This window comes from Anser cygnoides, chromosome 3 (genome assembly GCF_040182565.1).
Source record: "Anser cygnoides isolate HZ-2024a breed goose chromosome 3, Taihu_goose_T2T_genome, whole genome shotgun sequence".
Lineage (NCBI taxonomy): Eukaryota > Metazoa > Chordata > Aves > Anseriformes > Anatidae > Anser > Anser cygnoides.
In genome coordinates this window covers 42,369,411-42,392,691 of record NC_089875.1, presented here as the reverse complement: position 1 = coordinate 42,392,691, position 23,281 = coordinate 42,369,411, and the positions used below count along the sequence as shown (strand labels likewise).

At 38.6% G+C, this 23,281-nt stretch overlaps 1 protein-coding gene across 4 annotated transcripts in view; it reads right to left on the bottom strand.

Moving 5' to 3' along the window:
- ARID4B (AT-rich interaction domain 4B) overlaps positions 1-23,281 on the bottom strand; it is an 87,889-nt gene that overhangs the window by 14,263 nt on the left and 50,345 nt on the right. For 3 of the 4 annotated variants that reach the window (XM_066994026.1, XM_048047914.2, XM_048047915.2), the window contains 6 exons: positions 19,090-19,162; positions 18,482-18,576; positions 17,302-17,399; positions 16,815-17,082; positions 15,616-15,788; positions 5,957-6,205 (listed from right to left, as the gene is read on the bottom strand). In XM_066994026.1, coding sequence (XP_066850127.1) covers positions 5,957-6,205; positions 15,616-15,788; positions 16,815-17,082; positions 17,302-17,399; positions 18,482-18,576; positions 19,090-19,162 — 956 coding nt within the window. The remainder of the gene's footprint in view (positions 1-5,956; positions 6,206-15,615; positions 15,789-16,814; positions 17,083-17,301; positions 17,400-18,481; positions 18,577-19,089; positions 19,163-23,281) is intronic. The other variant, XM_066994027.1, reaches the window with a different exon arrangement.

Below are 23,281 nucleotides of genomic sequence, written 5' to 3'. Positions count from 1 at the left end.
ACACGCAGAGAACTAGCACAAAATGGAGCTGAACATAATGCACTCATGGCCATGCTGGTTTCCCAGCTGGACTTACTTGACCACCAATTTGATATACAAAGGCTGCTGATAGAGGCCCAATTCAGCTTCTGTGCAACTACTGCCAATTATATGTACGATACAGATGAATAAATTAAAAAGGATTATTACCAAAAAAGTGTACCAAGTTTCCAACTCACTTTCCTGCATATTCTAAGTTAAGACCTAAGCAAGGGATTCCAGAAACTAAATACTGTATTTTATAGCTTAAATTTCACATTATAATGCAGTGAAAAAGGAACACCTCAGAAAACAACACAGAAAGGAGAAATTATAATTATCTTCAGAGTCAGCAGTAGTCTCTGACAAACCGTTTTCCAAAACATTTTTCCTTTTTCCCTGAGCAACAACAACAAAAACACAAATCACATAATTAACAGCAGCCCCTGCAGACTACAGCATACTGAAATTACCTATGCTCCTGCAGATACAGGTGTAGTTGTAAGGTTATACCAGGTGACATGTACGTGGATATGCTCAGGTTTCTCACCAAAACCTAAAGGAAACTCTTCAGATCTAGGCCTGATAAGAGTAGATTCATAATCATGGTGGTTTCAAGTCAGAGTTGCCATCTCAGATTTTGAATAGTGGCTCACATCCCTCCTTACCGCAGGACTACCTTGAAAAAACACACAGCCTTGGATATCCTGCCTCATACCCACAAAGAAGAGCCAGCAGGTGCTTGTTTGTTGCATACAGGGTAAGGAAGGGGACATACGGAGGGAACACCCCCCCCAGGGGAGCACCCTCACCGGGCTGCAGATGATGCCCGTGTCTGCCAAAGTGGTCGAGACCTTCAAGATTGCCACTGCCCTTTTCCTGCCCCCTTTGGTGTGGCTGGAGCAAAGTACAGCACATGGCTGGCCTGCTTTGTGCTGATACCCACTCCACCCCCAGAACATGGTTAGCAAGCTGCATTTTCTCCCATCCCACAGCCTTCCTAAAGACTGGGGTGCCCTCAGATTCCCACGACATAAATAGATAGGGAAGGGAGGATGCAGCACATAAGGATGTTAGACTTCGGGGCATCAAGCCTGGTGACCGTTAATAAAAGCAGAAAGAACATCTGAATGTACCATGTTATTTTAATGAAAGGCAGTGGATTTGGTATGGAAAAAACTATTTCTGTGAGACTGTGAGAAACTGTACTTGAAGCAATCTTTCCTCAAGTCAAAGACGTGCTTTCATAAAGGCACAATGCTGAGCAGACTGCAAAACGGATTTCACGATCCACATAAATATTAAGATTTCATTAGGCCTAAATGCATACAGGAAAAGAGCACTAGGGGTGGACAAATGCACAGGGGAAAGCAATTATTCTCACTGTGCCCTTTCTACCTCAGTTACGTTGCCACAATAAACCATTTGTTTTCTTATTGAAAATGCATACCGCGAGTGAATACAACCTTCCACGTAGGCAAAGCGTGGGTACTGCACGTACAGTGCTTCAGATTAGCTGCACTGCCTGCTCGGGCAACAGCTGATAGACCAGGGGCGTGCTGAAGTGATGGAGGAAGGCAAATGCAGAGAAATACAAGAGTACCTGTAGACACCACAGATCTTAAACGTTACATATTAGAAGCAGTAGTCACAACCCATCTCAAGGAGCACAAATGGAAAAATCTGTGTTTGTGACTGTCCTGGCCAGAATCTATCCTGCTCTGCTCCTTGCTGCACCTGGAACAGCGGTCAGAGCCTGCACGGAGCTCCAGCATCTCAGAAACCATGACCCTGCTCTGGGAAGTCAGACACCCAAATTCATTCCTCTGCATGGCACAGGCTCCATTCGCTGCTCACATGTCGGTTGCATAGTTTGCCTAAGCAGTGACAACTGTCAGCAAGCTCAAACAGATCTTGCAAGCAGAATGCATCCAAAGCCACAGCCAACAGCCTGATCAAATTACAGTTTCCTCAGCTTCATGATGGAGAAGCAACCTTAAAACTCTGCAGGGCATCAGGTACCAAGCTGCACCCGAACAATACACAAGTCAGGCTAGAGTCTTTCTGTATAGAACTGCACCTTATTAAAAGAGAAAAAATTAAATCTCTCATTTCATCACTAATCTTGCCTTAGACAGTCTGCTCACAAACCAAAAGAAAAATAGAAAAAATCATTCAAGTTTTTCATCTCTCATTACATGAAGTAAGTGCTTCCCAAAGATCTGTTTTGTTTCTTCTACATTTGCTTACCTCAACTCCCAAAAACAAACAGCTGGGTGTCACAGGGAAAGGAGGTAAGATGGGGAAGTGTTCCTAAATGAGTTTGCACAGAGTTGCTAGAAAAATAAATAAATAAGCCCTAACATACTCTCAGAGATAGCATGGTCAATCCTCCACAGCAGTACTAGAGAGGAAACAAGGAAAAAAGCATACTTTCCCAGCCTCTAGGTTTATACTAGCAAAGGTGCTACTTTGTCAGGAAGACAAGTGACCTCAAGGAACTAGTAAGCCTTAGCAAGTTCACTGAGAAGCTCCACTCTGCTGTCTGTGCCTGCTAACACAGAGGAATTAAATGTTTTCTTTCACTGCAACCAAAGAAATGAGGAGATTAGTCTGGTATCAAAAATTTGGAATATGAGATGAGAGCTCCAGTTTTTATTTACTTAGTTTTTAATGTCTCCTCCCATGCACGGCTACACAACTTCTTTACTTCCAGTGGCTGACTGTTCAGTACAAACTTTGTACCTTGGGAATGCTTCAACAAATCAAGACAAAAGTAACATTTCATGTTCATATTTCTGAAGGAAATTAACAAAAAAAGCTGAAAATAATAAAACTTAGTTTTAAACCTTTGGTATATTTAAGAAAAATGTATCTTATGTTGTGCCATTGACAGAGTTAAAGCAACAAACTCATTTTGAACATGCACCCTCTGTTTCCCATTACTGGAACATGCTGCAGAAGAAATTCATCTCAAAAGCTTATACAATGAATTTTTCCCTGCACTGGCAGCCAAAAACTAAAATTACAACAGAAGGAACTGGCACTGGAGGCTCCAGAGAAGTTTTAGTTTCATATAATCCATGTGTAATTCAGAACATAACTATCCTTTCTTAGAAGGCAACAAAATACAGTTTATCACATGCTAACCAGAAGGCTCTCGTGAGAGAATGTAAGACGTTCTCTAACAGGGTAGAAATCTTTACCATTCCCTTTCACTACAAGTCAGGCCTCACTGCATGCTGCCTTTCTTCACCTTTATTAGAAACACGTTATCACCTGAATCCCATGAGCTGACAAGATCCTTTAGCATGAAGTGGTATAGCTATACACTGCTGTCAAATTCTATTCCAATTCCACATGTTCTAGGTACTATATTGAAAAAAGTTTCACAGTGATTAGTATCACTTGTTCTAGAAAGTTTAATAAAATAATGAAAGCTACTAAAAGCTACCAAATTTACCAAATTCCATTCCAAGTACCCCAAAGTACGTGCACAGGCATGCATGCACACAACTATTCTGAATTCCAGACTGATACTGAAGTTACCTTGTGATAAGAAACATCAGTAGTTAGTTAAGATTCTCACAGGTTTGGAAGAACAGATCATTAAACGGCATACTGATCAAAGGGGGAAACAGGAAAGCCGACCTTAAAGGATAGGAGGCTGACAGAATTAAGAACCCTGAATGCAAAATTCAGTACATGCCATGACCTAATGCTACAGCACTTGCTGCTGCTGGATGCTACAAATGGGGGCTTGCTATAGCAAATAAGGAGAGGAAGGAATTACAACCTACTCCAGAAAAGCAGTTACTTTTCCAGGTTATGACCGAAAGCCAAATCTTCAAGTTATCACATCACACAAGATGTGTCTTCACGTAACTAAAATATCAAAGTGTTTAGATGCTGCCTTAAGCTCAGACTTACCGTCAGATCAAACAATTTAAATCTGTTTATTTTAATTAAATTAGCCATATTTAACAGAGTCCATACACGGTCCCACAGATAAATGTCAACCACTGGTATCTTTTTCAGTGAAGAGAATCCTGTCCCCCAGCCCCTTTCAGAGGGCTCTTTTGGAACCCCAGGTAAGAACATAAATGCAAGTCCTGCTACCAGAAAAAACAAACAACCCTTTTTACCTCTCAAATGAGTACAAAGTTTGCCAAAAATGCCTTTTTTTTTTTTAATTAAATATATCCTAGTTGCAGAAAGAATACCTCAAACATTAATCTGTGTATATATTTAGAATGCAAGGTTAAAAAAAACAATCTTGATTTGTCCTTCAATAACCAGAATGTTGGGTTCTCCAAGATGAAGACTCATTCTCAACTTCTCATTTCTTCAGATATAAAGTGGCACTGATCAAATGAAACTCTGATCATCTCATCCCATAGCATGTATTTAATATTTTCTCAAAAAAGGAAAATAACTTCTATGTTTATATATCAATTGCAAAACAAGAGTTTTGGGAATATAAAAAAATTCTTTGAACGCTATACAGTGATACTCAGTGAACAGAGCATAAATTTCATCAACTTATGCTCCTAAGGCAAGTCCTTTCCAGCAATGACTGAAGAGCTAGTCACTCTAAATCCTACCTTGAGCAGGCTGCATCTCCCCTAGTACCTCAATATTTTAAGGCTCAGGCTTTATAGCCCACTGTGCTTACAAATGCTGCCTGAAGTCAGTGTATGTGAAAGATACATTGATCTACAGGAATATATGTAGATCAAAATTCTGCAAAAACATTGTTATCAAAATGCAAAATATTGAGATGTCACTCCTCAGCTGTGGCTTAGGTGGCTCTGGAAATCACCAGGCATAGATGCAGACAGGTATATTCAAGTGAGGGAGAGAAGTATTATGCTTCTGTAACCACGACCTTTGCTAGCAGATCTTGCTAGCAGTGACTAAGTGAGATTTGTCCTGCCCTTCTGGGCAGAGGTAGGGTGGTAATCAAAGTCCAGATGACAGTAGGTCATAAGAGCCTCATATTGAAGATAGAAGAGGGGAAGGAAAAAACAAAACAGCAACAACAACAAATCAACCAAAAAAATGCTATAAGGGATCTGCCTCAGACCTTTTTTTTTTTTTTTTTTTTAAAAAAAAGAAGCTCTATAAACACAGTAATAAAGTTTTAAAGATGACAGCTGAGGACAATGAGCAGATACATTGAAACTGAGGAAAAAAAGCAGAAGACTGAATAATTGGCTTAAAAGCCACCAAGAAGCTTTGGTATTCTCCTACTGTTGTCCAAGTTTCTTCAAGTTTTAAATTGCAAAAAATAAAAGTGGTCTTAAATGGCAAAAGTGTATTAATGCTTCAATTTATTTCTATTAATGCTATATTAAAGAAATCTAAAAGCATATAAACCTGAATATACTAAGAAAAGCATAAGAAGGCACTGGGGTAAGAAGAGTCTTGTTTTTAAGTTTGAGGCAGACAGGTGGGAAATGAGACCTGAATGAAACGCAATTATTTGCTGCACACTAATTTGCCATCAAGAATCTTGTGCTTTTCTTGTTAAATACCATACTGCTAACGTACTCTGCTGCTCTGAGAAGAGTGTGTATATAGACTCAGTTAAGTGCACTAATCAAATATTGTGTAAGATAAAATTGGCTTAAGAGAATCCAGAGGAGGAATTTATGAAAGAGTGGGCTGTCGCTTGTTGTATGGGGAGGTTTAAAAATAAGACAGTGAAGGAAGCCTTCCCTGAACAAGTCATTTTAAGATGATTTTCTAAATAACTGAAGTATTGCATTTATACAATGCTAAAAATTTAATAGTTTCATACAGTATAATGCCCTTCACAGAACACCAATACTGAATGGTTAGGACTCTAGATCTCTGTATTAATTTGGTTTTTAAAATACAGAGGAGTATTTTAGAAGTAATTCAAGAAGTAATCACTAACTAAAACTCAAGTTACCTCACGTTCCATCCACAGTAGTGCACCAAGTAAAGGACTTCTCCACCTTCGATGTCAGAATCTTTAATACTAGCTTCATACATTTTTTGATTTTTCCCTCTTCCATACCGCACTTGGACTTTCATGCCTGGTGGATAGCATTCAAACTCTTCTTCGTCATTGTTATTGTTGTCTTCTTCCTCCTCCTCCTCCTCTTCCTCCTCCTCTGCTTCTTCTTCATCTTCATCTTCTTCCTTATTCGTGTCATCTCTTGAAAGGTTTAAAAAATTGTAGAGTTAATATGAGATACTTCATAAGCTTTTCAGTTCCAAACCACATATATTGATAAATATTGTGGATGCATTAGAGACTGGGAAACAGCAGGCTCCAAATATGTGAAACTGCACTACTTGAGAGTAATATCAGCAAAATAAGATACAGTAATACACACAAAATCCAGTGATTGTAAGGTGCAAAAATGACTTTGAAGTTTTCTAAGTTTCTCTCACTACAAAAAGAAAAAAGTAATCCATCAGAATCTGTATGAGAAGTTGTTCAAACTCATCTTTATACGATCCTTCATGCAGTCCCTTTCAGTATCATTTTTTCCTGTTCAAACTCATCCTTCTCAATATAGAGAAAACTTCCTGAGTTCTTCCTGAATTCCGTTTTTCAACCTAAATGTTTTTACAAGCCCTTCTTGAAACTTGCTTCCCCCAAAAAAACCTTGCTCTTTTATAATCAATTCTATCTCAACACTTTGAGGTGAAAGCAACCAAAACCAGATTTTAGGCAAAAAATAAAATTGAGTAATAATAAATAATAAAAAACTACATGAGATTATTTAGCAAATCAAGAAACCTGCACTGATTTATGACCTTGCCAATTATGCCAAAAGTCTGCCAAATGTAAATCCAACTTGCATTTAATTTTTATATAAGTACACAAGCAGGTATTTCACTATTATAAAGTCACTATTTTCAAAACTAAACTAGTTTTAAATAGATGCTTAGAAATTTAGACCAATTTTCAGAAGCACTAAGAACCCACAAATCTTGCTGGTCCCCTGTCAGCTATGGGCTGCTCAGTAGTTCTGAAAATTATCTCCAGCTGGCTTAGAGATGCAGACAAAATCACAGAAGTTAACGTGGAAAGCATCTTTTAATCTTAAATAGCCTTACAAAACATTATTGGCCATCACACAGCTCTAATCCCACTCTGTGCAACACAAAACAGATCAGGGCTGCTTACTAAATTCATAATAACCACCAACCACTAATAATTGAAAACCTGGGACATGGAACAGGACTTTTTTACAAACTGGGTAAGAAGAGGTAAGTGCTGCTCCACATCCAATTCACACCCTAATTTAAGTTAACCTCACAAATACTAATGTTTTTAATAATCCAAATTTCTCCATGAAATTTTTAGTAGAAAATACTCAAGAAAAAACAAGCTTTATCTCTGTGAAAGGATGAAATAGCATTTTAATTATTCGAATGCTTCTTATTAGAAGTAAAATTGCATTGTTAACTGATTAGCTGTCAAAAGAGAATTCAAGACAATAAGCTAAATCCAGCTCTAGTATAACCACAATGATTTAATGAAATTACTTCAAAACTGAATGTTACTATGTATACATATGCATACACCATGAGACAGATGCTAAAACTCCTGCTCTTGGTGCATTAACTACATCAAATAGTAGAAAATACATCTATTAAGTTTTATGTTACGTGGACCAAACAGTATGGTTCTGTAAGGTCAAAGCCTGTTATATACTTTCAGGGGGGTACTCTGCTACTGAAGCTAAAACCACCAGAGTTAAAATCTGCAACATAAATGGATGAGCTTTGAAAGCTCACTTCACTCACTTAATCTCCACTGCACACCATGTGGCAAAATCCACTTCCCAAGAAATCACTGAGAAAACTCCTCAAAGGCTATAATGAAAAAGTTCTGAACACAATTCCACCACAAAAAAAGCATCACTCAGAAATTTAAATGCTCTTAAATTATACTCTCTGCTGCAATAAACCAAAGTTCCTAGCTAATTTCAGCTTAACAGTTATTGTCATTCAAAAGCTAAGAGCCATCGCTGCTCAGAGGACAAGATAAGCTCATGATTTCCCATTACTGAAAAGACTTTTCAGAAGTACAAAAAATTTTGCCATATATATTTATATTTTTTCCCCCCAAGGACCAGTGGTACAATCCTTGAACGATGTTTGTGAAGAAAGGCATGCCTATGAGGGAGATTCAGGACTTCCCAGAGACTGGCAATTACGGTGCCAGGGGCTCTTTTGGAACCTGAACAAGTCTGGAGCCCCTCTCACCATAAACACCTCACGACTTCCTTGGTGTCTCAAAAGATTATTTTATTTTACTTTTGTAAAGACTCATGACAGTACCAGGACTTCTCTGGAAGAAGTGTGAAACTCTTATTGTGAACTTGTGTAACTTGGATGAGCTAGCAGATGTGGAGAGCAGGCTGTACACAGGTGGAGGGAAATGTCAGGAAAAGAAATAGAAGCTGAGATGGTTGCAATTTTTTTTTAAAAGCCCATTCTAAGGAGTGATTTGGTTAGCACTCATACACTGGAGATTCTAGGAAACCAAACAAAAGCAAAGAACATTCATCATTTTGGAGCAGAAAAACCTGTGTACTCACATAGCTCCTGGAACAAAAAAAGCACATTCCAATGGTTGCAAGGAAGAAAAGATATCTTGTTTTACAAGGCCATAAAAAGCTCAAACCTGGCAGCGCAGATGAAGGAGAAGTCACGACTGCCATGAAACGGAGGTTTGTAAGAGAAAATTGTGATTGTAGCCATCCAGCATGCACAGCAGTAACCTCATTTGTCCATTTATATATGCACATGAGAACATCACATTTCTTTTAACGCTGTTTAGTCAAAATTAAAAAAGCAAAAGAAAGAAACAAGCCTCTTGGCAGCACACAATAATTGCCAACTTAAAATATTTAAGTAACAAAGAAACCAAGCAGTATTTGCCACAAAGCTGCAACAATCTGAACGGCCCAAGCAGCAGCTGATGGAACAAGACAGCAGCAGATGTGCATGCATACTGTACAAGAGACACAAGAATACAAGTGTAACTGGGTTCCAGAAATCAAGAGTACCGGAAAGCTTATCAGGAGGACAAAGAAGCATTTGCAATTCCAACTGCGGACCAAAGCATACCCTCACCCCATCTCCCACCGACGGGGAGCACAAACCTTCGAGAAGCAGGCAATACGGATTAGAACGCACCACTAATGAATAACGAAGTAAAACCATTAAAGCGTTCAGATCATACAAATATTGCGTATCGTTAGATACGAAGGACATTCTGAAATGGTTAAAGGGCTGAAAATAGTTCAAGCATCCAAAAATCCACATACAGCAGGTACTTCTTGCTCAGGGGAGAGATTTATCACCAACAAGACCATAAAACAAGGAAGTACATCAACATACACACACGTTGCTAGCTGCAAGAGTTTGTGTGCTGTCACACGACAAAAGGAGCTGCCGTGCCAGGCAAATGTATTCCACCCCATGGTCACCCACACCCACACACACACACACAGCCCTGAGGCAGGGTGCACCTGCCCTGGGACCCCAGACCTGCCAGCACCCCCTTTTTACTGGGAACCTGGCCCTACCCGCACGCGCCTCCCCTGCCTCACCAGTGCTCCCACAGCAGGTGAGACAGCAAAAGCAGCATTTTTTCAGGGGTTATGCTAAAACTTGAGGAAGCAACATTATTTCAATTATTGGTTCAATTAAGTCATTACAGTTAATTGAACCACTAGCAAAAATAAACTCCAGTGTAATTAACGCTTCAGTTCAGCAATTAGCTTCTATTTTTGTGTTTTCTCCCTCCCCGCCTTTCTCTCATCCTAGAGGATTATTTAACCTCTACCTCACAAAACACGGAGCTGGAAATGTCAGGTCTTCATCCTCTGACTTTCTTAATCACAGCTGGATTACGATGCCCTGAAGTATTAAGGCAGAGAAGCCATTAGGGCCTGTTCTTTTGTCATGACACCAGAACCTCCTATTTAATTCACAAAATTAACAAAACCAAAAAAAAGACCACCAATAATTTTCTTCCCTGGGAAGTTGCAAAGAAAAACCTAAAAATACAGGCTCCAAGGTCCAAGGGCTTCTGTCTATACTCACTGAAAATGCAAACAAACATGTGGCTGTGGCCCATCACTGAGGGAAGGGGAAAGGCACTGACTTGGTCTGAATCACACAGCAGAAGAGTTTGGTGTGCTGCAGCCATGCACTGTGAAAAATGTTTTCCTCTACTGCTATGGAGAGGACGAATGTAAGAACCTCATGTTACTGCTCCTAATCGTTTAACCAAGTTTCTAAGGAACTCGGAAACGTTTATTGAAAGGGTAATGGATGGTTCGACGTCTGGCTGGGGAACGCAGCACTTTCCATTTTTATAGCTCTGGTTCACACACAGCTTGAGCAGCGACTATTTGATGAACAGTTAAAGGCTCACCCACACACATTTGTCTCAGTGACAGCTACCGTGGCTAATAACCTCCGCAGTGACCAGCAGCTGTGTAAGATGGGATGACGGAACCGCTTTTTCCACATCCAAGAAGCCTCCCTCCCATCCGGGGCGAGGCAAACATAGGACCGGGACATTTACACTGCTCCTGCCCGCACTGTTACTGTGCCACTAGCAGTTTGTTGCACTACGAAAAGCAGGCAACACACAGATGGATGCATCAGTGCATATTCTATAGTCAGAAAAAAATTAGTTTCTCAAAACATGACTACACAAAAACTTCTTTCTCAATATAGTTGGCAGCCAGAACACACAAATATAACACGCATTGCAAGAAGAGCACAGAAATATGTTCCTATAAATGAAGCTACGCAAGTACACTTCTTATAAATGCATCTCTGCACACACACCAACAGTCTGAGATTCAGAACAGATGTTCACACCAACTGTGCAAGGAACAAGATGCATTTTGCTCCCTACTGCAAAGCTAAATAAATAATCAATTCCATACAAACCCAAAGCTATCGCAATATCTACTGCTCAGCACTAATCCAGAAGCCAGAAGAGATGCCTTCTGTAGCAAATCTCCTCTCCAAACCACTTTAACCTTCCTGCTGACATTCCAGGTTCCCCACCACGCAGCTCTGATGCGCCATTTTAACAGATAAGGACTTGAAGACGCTGCCTCTACCAATCTGCTGTTATGTCAAATGGAGCTGCTGGCTGTTACGTAACCTTGTTGTAAATCACGTTCAGAAAATCCTCATCAAGTGTTTCCAGAAAATTTCCCCCCCAAACGCACAAATAAAAGCCCTCTCCCAGCACAGGCATAGCATGTACTCACCCTAACCTGCTAAGGTGGTAAACCCTACAAAAACCCTTCATGTGAACCAACGCCCATCCTAACACAGCTCTCAGCTCCTGCTTTTATTATTCCCAGCTCCTCGCCAGTGCTTACAGGGGGAAAATGCCACTACTGCTACTATGTAATGCATAAGAGATCAAAGATCATGACTTCTTCCTTGAATTTGCATGAATGGTTTAACCCCGTCCAAGATTATTAGCCAAAGAGGCTTAGCTCTTAGCATTTTCTCCTTTTGATACCGTCACAACAGGATGGTCCAGATTCCCAGGAAACCACACAGACAATACCCAAACATGGCAATGAGGCAACCAGAAGCATTTAGGTTTCTAGATCATATTTTGGAGCACATGCTCATGCATTCCTTGAACGAATCCAAAAAGCAGGCGGTTTAAGGACCAAGAGAATGAAAACACCAGAACAGCCTTCTTGCAGCCTTTCCACACCGCAGAGATCACTTCAAAAATCTTGCCTGGTCACCTCAAAAATCAAAGTATTACCAACACACAAGTCTGATGTGACTTTAAAAAAAAAATCAGTCTTCCAAATTCTGAGCACTTAATCTTTCCCTTCACTATAGCATTCCTGAGAGTGGCCCATCTGTCCCAGATGCTTAAACCACTTACAAAAAAACAACACACACACACAACACTCAGCATTAATCACCTGGGAAAAAAGTTTCTTGCTAATAGTTGTTAATTAGCAATTAACCTGCCCTTCAGTTCAAACTGCATCCACTGTGAAGTTTTCAAAGACTCTCTTAATTTTATTAGCAAAAAAATGTGTTTTTTATTTTTGTTGTTGTTTTGTATTTTAAACTCCACCAGACTCCCGGCCTCAGTCTCTTGGGAACATGTTCAACTGCCTACAAAGCTCACGGTGCGGAAAAGCACCTCTCCGTTTTGCATTTGTTGGCTTTGGCTCAAGTCTTGGATTAGTTACAGTAGTTAATGTTAGAGGCTACAAAGAAATCTGCACCAAACATTGAACGTTGCATCGGAAGACCAGTACTTCCGACACAAGTTTACAAGGAGCTTCAGAAGAAGAAGGATCTAAATCTTTCTTATTTGTTGGCTAAAAAAGAATGTGTATCAGGAAAAGATGTGCTTACAAAGCCATTTTTGTAAACATCTCTCTCGGACAGACCCACAAGAAATAACACATTGCAAAAAGAAACCACATCTCCTAAAGCCATCCAACAGCAGCTGAGCACTAAGCTGGCCTTTTAGCACTGATTTTATGACTTTAAGTCTCCCAAAACACTACAGAGCCCGTGCAATTCCACTGGCCACACAAGAACAGGAAAAGCATATACAAAAATAAACAGAATGAGGGGTAAGCTGCCTCTGACACTGTTCTCAGCGTTCATGGATCTGCAAGTAGGTGAGACATGCACTCCGTGGAAGAGAGAAAGAGAAGCACACTCAGTCCTTTCTGTCTCTTCATCGTACTGCTAAACGCTGTGCAGCAGGGACTGCAGGATTAGTGTGGTAGCAATGTGCTATCTGAAGGGGTTCAGACACGTAGCATTGCAAAGAGACAGAGCCTCTTGGGGAAAACAACCAAAAACCACTGCAACTCCAGCTTCCAGGAGTAATTCCTGAGATCTCAAAGCTGGGAATTGGATCCAGTCCATCGGCAAAAATTCTGCACATAACCCAGAAGCTTTCCCAACCTCCTACATCTATATGAAAAGAAGCTACATGAAAGATCTATTTATAGGATATCTATCCTAGAGATATAAATTCAGTAACTCCACGAGTTTGCCTTATCAAATATTAGATTGCATGTCTCTGGCTATTTGGTTAGCCCTATGAAAGACAGATAGTCCATATTTTAAAAATCAATTTCAGAAATACACTGAGGAAAGAGAGTCAGTCCACGGTGATTTTTTTTGTGTATGCAGCTTTCCATCTGCAAAAAAAGTTGTATTTTAGTTCACCAAAGAACCACAGCACTTTTCCCCCTTCATAGCTTTTACCGTTTCCATACTATAAAACGGGGGGGGGGGGGGGGGGGGGGGCAATATCTGTCTAGTGCAACATCCCTTTTGTGCTTACACCATAAAGCCATTTTATTTTTATTTTAAGTATTTAAGATGTCAGCATCATTTCTTAAAACCATTTAAAGGTTATAGGAAGTACAAAATCCTATCAGTCTCTAGGAAAAACAACAAAAGAAATCAAGTTTACGGCACTACTACAGTCTCAGCATTTGTAAGTTGTAGTACTGACTGCTACGAGTCTTTCATGTTAGTATATTTAAATTACTCCACGAAAACATATCCTCAACAATGACCGTATCATCATCTACATCTATTTTTAGAGCTGTTTTCTACTCTATTTTAAGCAGCTCATTACAATCTTTCATGAATCACAATAGCAAAATACTAGTTCAAAGAGTTTGTACTGAATGAGTACAAAGAAGCAGAGAGAAAAGAACTAACTGAATTACCATCAGATGAATTGAGGAAAATTAAGAGGAAATGCCTTTTTATAAAGGAAAAACTAAGAAAAGCCACAACATTTTTATTGTCATAAATGATCCAAATGGACATGAGTCAGAATAACAATTAAAAAACACAATAAATGGTTATGAAAAGCAAATGCAGATTATAATTGTACTTACTTTTCTATAGCAGTGTGGTATGTTTTAAGCCACTCTACTTTCCAAATACATCAACACTGAATAACACCACAGATGTGTGTACACACACAATTTAGGAATCTTTAAAAAACTGTTTTCTATTCTATGCTATTCTCTCAGCAGCGCAAAGATTTCCATTTAATTTGAAAGTAACATGGTAAATTAGACTAAGAATTTTGAAAATTCAGCAAACCTGCTACAGTACCACTTCTCTAGTACATCTTAAAAATGACATGTAAAATTCCAACAACCAGTCTTTTAGAAAAAAGACATTCACCTAGGATACAAATAAAATCACACACAGAAAAGGCTCTTCTACTGAGTTAGGCAAGCCTGATTCTTTTTTGTTCTGCATTTGAGTCATACAATTTTCCAGCGAAATTTCACTGAAAATAGGTAAGACAACAAACATTTTACTGAAGGACCCTTTCAGAATCTGTTATGTGGAAACCAAAACCCTCAGTAAAATTAAAAAAAAAACACTATTACAAATGAACTTGGAAATCAACACAGTGAACTACATCAGTTCTGTTAAAACTTAATGGGACAGAACAAGCAATAAGAGTTACTGATACTTGGACTGATATTCTGATACTGTAACTGATACTCAGAAGACAGTTGATCTACTAAATCTAGCAGAGATCAGAGGAATGAACAAGAGAATTAGCAGTCAGGTAACAGCTAGTATTAAATTAAAAAAAAAACATCCCAAGACAGACTGCTGCAAAAAGATAAAAAGGTGTCATTATCTGCTTTCCCTCTTACAATAGCTTCTCCTTTAAAGATCTGCTATTGTTTTCAGCTGCAGATGAGATACTCAATTTAGAAAGACCTTTCATGTGATCCCTAACAGCCATCTTTGTGTTCTTACTCACTTGAAATCGTATTGTACATGGGTCCTAATTGTAAGAATATAAACTTAAGACACTCGGGATTAGTGAGAACTATATTCTGTTTTAAACTGTTTTTTTTTTTAAACACAGCTATCAAAAGACACTTATTTTTATTTTTCTGCACTGAAAAATGCAAATCTGAAGATTCCATAACAGAAGTCACCTGCACACATTTCATCCACTGAAGTAACAGGGACAGTAAGGATCACGTAACCAATCTCCTACTTCCAAAACTTAATGTCTAAAGTACTGCACAAGTGTCTCTTGCCAGTAGCATCCCCTCTCAAAGACAAAGCTATCGCTAAATGATGTAAGGTACTTCTCTCTTTTTCCCACGTTACCAGAACACATCACTGTCCAAGAACAAAAACTGGTACTGAAGTTAAATAGAAAAATACTACTCATAATGAATGCCGTATTTTTGTCCTAAGTGAGATTGATACATCCTCTTGCTTGTCCAGCTTTTAAGTATTTATGCCTGGACATTGTAAAAGCTTTTATATAAAGCTTTTTTTTTTTTTTTTTTTTTTTTTTTTTTTACACATTTCTATTTTTTATTTCTAATTGGACTCACCAACTTCAACAACGCTAACCATAAGAAAGTTAGGATCACAGTTAGGATCACACGGGTCTTTAGAAGACAAGGCTAATTCACAAGAGGGATGTCTGATTCAAAGTTCAAACTACAAGAGTAAAACATAACGAGTACACATCAGATGTCTCATCTGATTATAAACAGAGCAACTTACCCTGATTTTTCTTTTTCTTCAGCCTCCGTATTTGCAACAGGATTTTCCATTTCTTTGATCTTTTCTTCTTCTTTATCTTCTGCTTTGGTTTCATCTTCAGTTTTGATTACATTTAAGTCCTTTTCTTGATCAGGCTGAATATGCGCAGAATCTGGCAAATTTTTTCTGTTTCCCTAGGATAGTAAGACCTTCAGTTAATTCACAAGGCCAAATAAAAATATAAAGTATTTTAAAAAAGGCAGACAAAACACACTGAAGTTATTACGAGGAGGGAAAAAAACAACTAGAGTCTAGAACTCTTTCTAAAATTACAGAATTTCCACTGGTTTTATTTCTGAAATTCTCAACCCAAGTATAACAGGCTTCAGAGCTGCAGCCAGTCTCCTAGGTAGCTTTGCAATAGTGATAAAAGCAAGCAACTCTTAGACCTGAAACCGCAGAGAAATCTCTTACATCAACACTTGACAAGGTATGCCTGCACTGAGGATGCAGAAATATCGACACTGGTGTTCACTCCCGAGTAACAGCAGATAGACCAGGACTGGCTGCCACTCGCACACAGAAGCATTACAGCTGCATCACACACTGACTTGAAGAGCTACACTGTTTCCAGAGCAAACTGCTAAGCCTGCACTGTACAGCACTTCAGCTTACCACCTTGTGTTTCCTTCACTAAAATCACTGAGTCAACACTGGATTTTGAAAAGGTAAAAAAAAAACATTTGCCTCTTTGGACCGCTGAACTACATGAGATCACTGTGTAGATCGTGTGGCCCAGATCTTTGTAGAACTCCACTAGTTTCATTGGATTGGTGAAGTAAATGCAAGATGTAAGAGGGCTTAAAAGCCTGGTCCAACACAAAATGAAATCAGCACTGAAGGTAACCGTGAGCATGCATTACCCAGATCAGGATACAGCTGCATGCTAACTCGTCTCCATTTGACCTGGGAGGGACACAAACAGGTGGAACACTGCAGCTGCTTCCTAGCAAGTCAAACATTTTGAGATCAGAAACCTCTAAAAACAGGCACCTACGGATAAATATACCCTAACCTGTTGTCCTAAATTTATTTTACAGCATGTTTTTGTCTTGTTTTAAATCCATTACAGAGATTTCAATCTTAACACAGATTGATTATTATCAACACACTACCTGACTTTATCAACCGGATATAATATGAACATAAGAGTATTTTACCGTAACAGTGGGCTTATCATTTTCTTTACTTTCATTATCATTCTCAGCTAGCTTTTTTTCTTCTTGTTGTACTGCTGCTACTTCTTCTTGCTTGCGCTCCTCCTTATCCGCTTTTATTTCTTTTACATCCTGCTCTGGATCTTCACGCATCTTCAATTCTTTTTCTTTTTCACAGTCTTTACAAGGCTTGCTTGTCACTTTCTCTGGTAATGCCATTTGAAATTCAATATTTGCTGAGGTACAATACTCTTCAAAGCCGTAGAGATATCTTAAAAAAAAAAAAAAAGAAAAAGCTTCTGATAAGCAAGTTTCTTTCAAGAAAGACCATGCTACCTAGCAGAAGCTTAAAAGGAACAATATGTTTTGTAGCTTACAAAGACTGCACTTATAACCAAAAGTACAGAATTTATGTATATTGCCACCACCATGAGATCACTATTTCTTTCTAGAGCTTTTTTAGCACACACTTCAAAACTTTCCTACTTACTTTTTGTATGCACATTTAACATTATATCCTGCAGCTGAATTCAACACAGGAATTCCAAGATCTTGATAAACTTGCTTCCACACTGCTCCACTTTCGATCTATTAGAGAAAATAAAATAATGGTTGCTCAATTAACTCACTGACACACAAAAGACTAAGCTGACAACATCTACAATTTTGTATAATAATTATATTTCATTTCCTGTGATCTATAAAATCAGTACTTATCACATACTATTTCACTGTAACACAAACCGTAGGCTACTGTAACTACTTTAAGCAAGCTAGCATTTCTGCATTTCAGTAAGCCATAGCTGGCCTTTCTCTCCAGGTGGTAATAAAAGAAAGGAAAAAATACAAAGATCAGTATGTCATTCTTATTTTAAGGGAATTCTTAACTATGACAGCTAGAATTTTAATTAAATTGGAAATAAAAAGTCTCATTTAAAGCATTAGCAATACTCAGTCCTGGCAGTACTGCAGCAGACATGCTAGCTATTAGTCTTACATTACGCCTCTAATACGCTCTTTGGTGTCAGAGCTTGATGACAATATGACATGCTAATTTCTCACCATCTGTGAAGGTAAAGCAGATATACTGCTATAACCAAGTACAATACCCTCTGCTGTCCATTGGTAAGGTGGCACTGCACAGACATACCTCCTTAACCAACAGGCTAGATTTAAGGGAAGTAGCCCAAAGCAGAATCTGCTTGGCCAAGAATTCCACATGCCACAGTTACTGCTCCAAGACCAACTCTACCAAACCCAGTCAGCATTTTCCTCTATATATTGCCCCAAATTGACAGGGGTTAAGGGTCTCATATCTAACCTTAACTTAGATTACTTGCCTTTGAGATTTTATTGAGCAGAAACTCTTTCACCTTCTGAGGAACAGCTTTATCAGACAGGCAATTATTGAAATCTCACAGAAACATACAAGCTGGTTGATTTTATGCAGCAGTAATTAAATATACTGAGTAGACAATTTATTTAGAATATAACTAGTTTGTTTCCTGTTAACATGTGCTTTTCAGAGCTACAGTGTATCCTAGACAGCTGTAGGATTCCATTTTAATATGTCTGAAGTTCCTGTATCAGATTCTTCTTTATTACCACTTAAACAAAAATAACACCCCCAGATTTTATAGATCTGGAATACTCATCATACTAATACTCACATTATCAAATCCTCCAAGCTTGTGTACAAGTCTGAACAATTTGAAGAGATTCAAATTTCTATATCCTAGTACAGGTCGTTTGTTAATAGGAGTCCCTGTAAAGAAAGACAGTTATTAAAATGTTTTGCAATATCTTTTTCATAACAACATGAAATCCACACCATATACACTACTATGCTATTAAATACTGTAAACTTTCTGACCACCTTATGCATCTGCTTTTTTCTCTTTGTGAAACTAGAAAAAACTCAAGAGCTTTAATAACCCATTTTCTCATACTTCAGTAATATAAAAAATTCATACATATGCATTCCTCCATATATTACTGAGTATGTACAAATGATGTAACTATTCTTTGTACTTGTATTATGCGTATTTTGTTTCACTCATTGAAACCGTTACATCTACACCTACAAGTATTGTCCTGGGAAGGGACAGAGTCAAGGGACAGACTGTTACCTTCTAAATAGAGGGGAAGCCAGGAGCAAGGAATGCAATCTGTTTCCAAAAATGAACCGCAATGTAACTAGCTTACAGACTCAAGTCTAAGTACTGCTAAGCAATGCCTCTGTCTTCAGCTTCTACAAGTCAAACACAGAATTGCCTACCCCTGTCTTCCATAAACTTGTATAATTGCTGCAGAAAGTTCTCTCTTTCTTCGGGAAAAGGCTCTATTTCCTCCTGTTTAGGAAAAAAAAGAACAAACATATCACCATTTTGAGTCCTCATTAAAAAACCACTGCAGTGATTAGTTTAGGTTCAAATATTCAAGTTTGTTTTACTGTAGTCAGCAACACAATGCTGTAAAGAGTAACATGGCCTCAGTGCTATGCTACATGGAAGTAATTTTTACATATTACAAACAGCTTTACAAAATATGTAAGACGGTATCTGTAAAGATCCATCTGAAATTGGATTTTTGATGAATCAGTGCCATAAATATCATAAATACCATAAATCAAGATGTATTCTCAATGTTGTTCCTTTATGCAGAAAGTCTGGAAGATATCAGTATTAATGATCAAGAGATTTTATGAGATCTCTCTATTTCTTCTGCAATTTAAGCAATTTCTCAATGCTTGGATGCACTAGGTGACTTTCAAGGATGAAATGAAAGATTAAAATTGTGCTTGCACTTTCTTGGGAGTTCTAATCCACAGCACTGACAAACCGCAGCCAATGACACTGCATGCATGCTGCCATGAGGTACCAGCTGAACGCGTGGTGAGCGGGATCAATCCTAGAACTGAAATAACAATGGATATTTTGGATGTTCAGTTTGTCACGCTAACAAATCTGTGTTAGGTTTACTTAAATTAATTAACAGTGGGGTTTTGTAACAAAGCACTAGTGTTTAATTTCCTTAGGAAATACCATTTGCCACAACCAGCTGCAACAAAACCCTAATACCATAATCAGAATTCTTAGAAATTGATGACTAAGCTACTTCAAAACAACACACTGAATACAAGTTGGTTAATTTTTTGCCTGCTTTTTTTTTTTTTAAAAATATTATCTGTAAGCTTCCAAAAAGTAACTAATAAAACCTAAAATAGTTTACACTCACGTTTCACAAGCAAAAGTGAAGGAAACACTGCTAGCAAGCAAACGATTCAAGTTGTTATCATAAAAAGTTGAAAGTGACCACAGAGAACAAATGACTTGAATTTATATTTTAAGGTGGCAGGCAGGCATGTGGGACAGATGCAGGGAAGTGTTGTGGGTGTTATGTTTGTTTTTAAATCTCAAATGACATGTATTTGGAAAGGACTTGTACCAGCATACTCTGGACCATGGTGAAGAGATCAAGAGGACCTACATGGGATTTTCACATTCCTCAACAAGTGACCACTTGCCATAAAAAAAGCAGTCCCACAACACATTTAGGGGATGGAAGATGGGGAGAGGGGAAAGCACTGAACTTAGGAAATCCAAAGCTTTTAAGAAGCAAATCTATAGTTTTCAAATACTAGGGGAACTAAAATACAGGTGATGAAAAGGCTGGATGTAACACTGCTGCTCTTTCCTCACCATAAGACGCAATGGCTGAAAAATACTCTTCTATCTCAGATGTGCTCACTCACGAGGTGCCAGAATGCCAACTAGATACTCCTTATTAATTTTCCCAAAACAGAACACATCAGCTTTCTAAGAAAGTGTGCTAAGGGGTAAGCTTAAGATCCTGTGTACCTTTGAAAAGAACTTTCACTTTCTCAGAATCTTTACAGAAATTGATACATGCTACATACCATGATGATAAACTGTTAGTCATCTCCAAACATTTACGAATCTCTTAAATAATCACTGAGTACATGACAAGGCTTCCTAGACAATGGTTTGAGGCAGGTATGTCATACTCTTGCCATCTTTATTTCCAAGTTAGACAACAGCACTATCAGGTTACTCTGTATCCCCTGATGTATTTGTCCATCTCAACAAAGGACAAAAAAATGGCTTATATGCCCAATAATGAAATCCGTAATAAAAAGCAATGTGCTTTAAGCAGCATATAAAATTCACACGGTATTGTAACGCAGTACTAGGGAAGAGAAGGTCCTTCTCAATCCTTCTGGCTACTATCATATTCAGTAAAGGAAAGGGAAACAGCTTGCCATTCTGTTCCGTTAGGAAAAAATATAGAAAAGAAGGCAACTCATCTCTTTTGTAGAGAGGATTTGCATGTCTTCTCCTATGACAGCATCTATATGTGAAGCCTGGGGCAATATAAGTAAGAGCATGGGGGTGCGGGGGGACAAGTTTTCATGTCCTGGAAAGCACTAGGGCAATCTGCAGGTGGATTTAAAAAAAATGCTCCGTAAAGAAGCAGCCCACAAGTACTGTTTAAGAAGAGATGTTGCTTGATAGCCAGGACGTTAGAGAGACAACCTACTAAAATCAGAGAGAAGGCTGTTTCTGCAGAAACAGAAAAGACTTTTAAAAACCTCCTACTTCAGCAGATGATTGAAACAATAGATACCAGAGAAGAAATTATCACAAGAGCTGTCATAGTTAGGTCCCAAAATATTTAGCTAAGATGAGATCTTCATGTCTAGCACATGGAAAGACTAGCTCGTACAACATTGCAGACAACTAAGAGGAGCTATAGAGAAAGCTCTGAAACTGCCTCTCCAAAGAGAAAGGGTACAAGGTCATACACTTTCAAACCACATAGCTAAAAAGATAGCGTTTTTTTTCACCTAAAATAAGTAGAGATGGAATGATTGCTATATGACGACTATATGTCAACCTGCACAGGTAAAAATCTACTTACATTCATCATGCCCATGGCTGGACATAAACCTGCTCTGGAAGTTTAAGAATTGCACTGGTCTGACAGAAGTAACCCCCCTTGCTTCTCAAAATATCAGAGCATAAACTCCAGCAAACTCGACTATACAACTTTTGATCGGAGCTGGCTGATCTCCTGTAAGCTTAGAGAACAGGCAGAATGAACTCATGAGCATGGAAAGGTGGCAAAGTTTTTACCTCACACTTCGCGGCCTCCCTAAAATAAAGAAGTGAATGAAAGCTGGAGCATCGGTATGCCAGAGCCACAATTTCCAGGGATGATGTGGTCAGAGAAAGACTATGACAAGCATTGATCAACCATCTCCTTGAATATTCCACTACAGTTGGAATTTCAGTTTACTACTTCAGTTGTCAGTTGCATAACAGATTAGAGGAAGAGCTCTTGAACCTTAGTGAGAGGGAAAAAAAAAGTGATCATAGAGGGAGACAGACTGAGTACCCTCACAAAATATGCAGGATGTAAAAGACTCTAAAGTCCCTCTTCCAGCTTCACTGCCAGCCGTGAAATAAAGCTCTTTCCAGTAATTTTCTTCTTGTCATTGTTTTTTCTGGACCTAAGACTGGGAGAACAGGTAGTTAGAAAAACAAGCATGAGGTAGCACTCCATATTTCCTGTACAAAGGACAAAGGTGGAAGAGGAGTGCACAGGCTCCATGCTTTGACTGAAAGCTCTTCTTCTTTACATCAGGGTAGCCAGAGTAGTAGTGATCCTTCAGTAAACCACGATAAAAGAAAGGTACAATAAATTAGATTTCTTGGTAGTTATTTGAAAGTTTCACAATCTCTCACCATTTCCTTTTCACCACTAGCAAACCAGTAAATTCCGTTTCTTGCAGTTAAAAGCAGAGAGTGAAAGAACAACACAAGCTGCTTGCAATTTCTGCTTTGCAAGAGGACCCACAGCTATGGGCTTGGCAAAGCAATTTGAGAGTATAAAACAGTGAGGGAGAAAGGGAACAACTACAGGGTGACAGACACACAGAGGAAAAAGACAACAACAGCATGACCATGCCAGCCTACTTTGGTTTACTTTTCAAAAATGCTAAGAGCACGGGTCAGGAACAACAGCTTAGAGATGCCTCCTCAGATATTGTTCCTGTGTAAAAGGTAGCAAACTTCCCTGTGTCTTGGAACATGTGATAAATCAGATACATACTGTGGTAATAGCTCTATAGCCAGTAAAAGAGTTTATCATTGTTTATGTGAGCAATTATTTACAGTAGTGCTAAAATCATGCACTGAACTTAATCCATTTCCACAAAGGGGAAAAGAAATCAACATCGTCATAATATCTAATAGGCCTGAGATAAGATAAACCACAAAGGGAAACTACACTCTTGTGCATACTACAACGCACTCATCAGTTATAACAGAAAGGCAATGTTTTATTCAGATGGAGAGTGACCTAAGAATTCGAAACCCATCTGGGCCACATTCAGAAATGTGATGTTCTGCATTGGTGAAAAAGAAGAAGAACACCTTTGCTTTTCA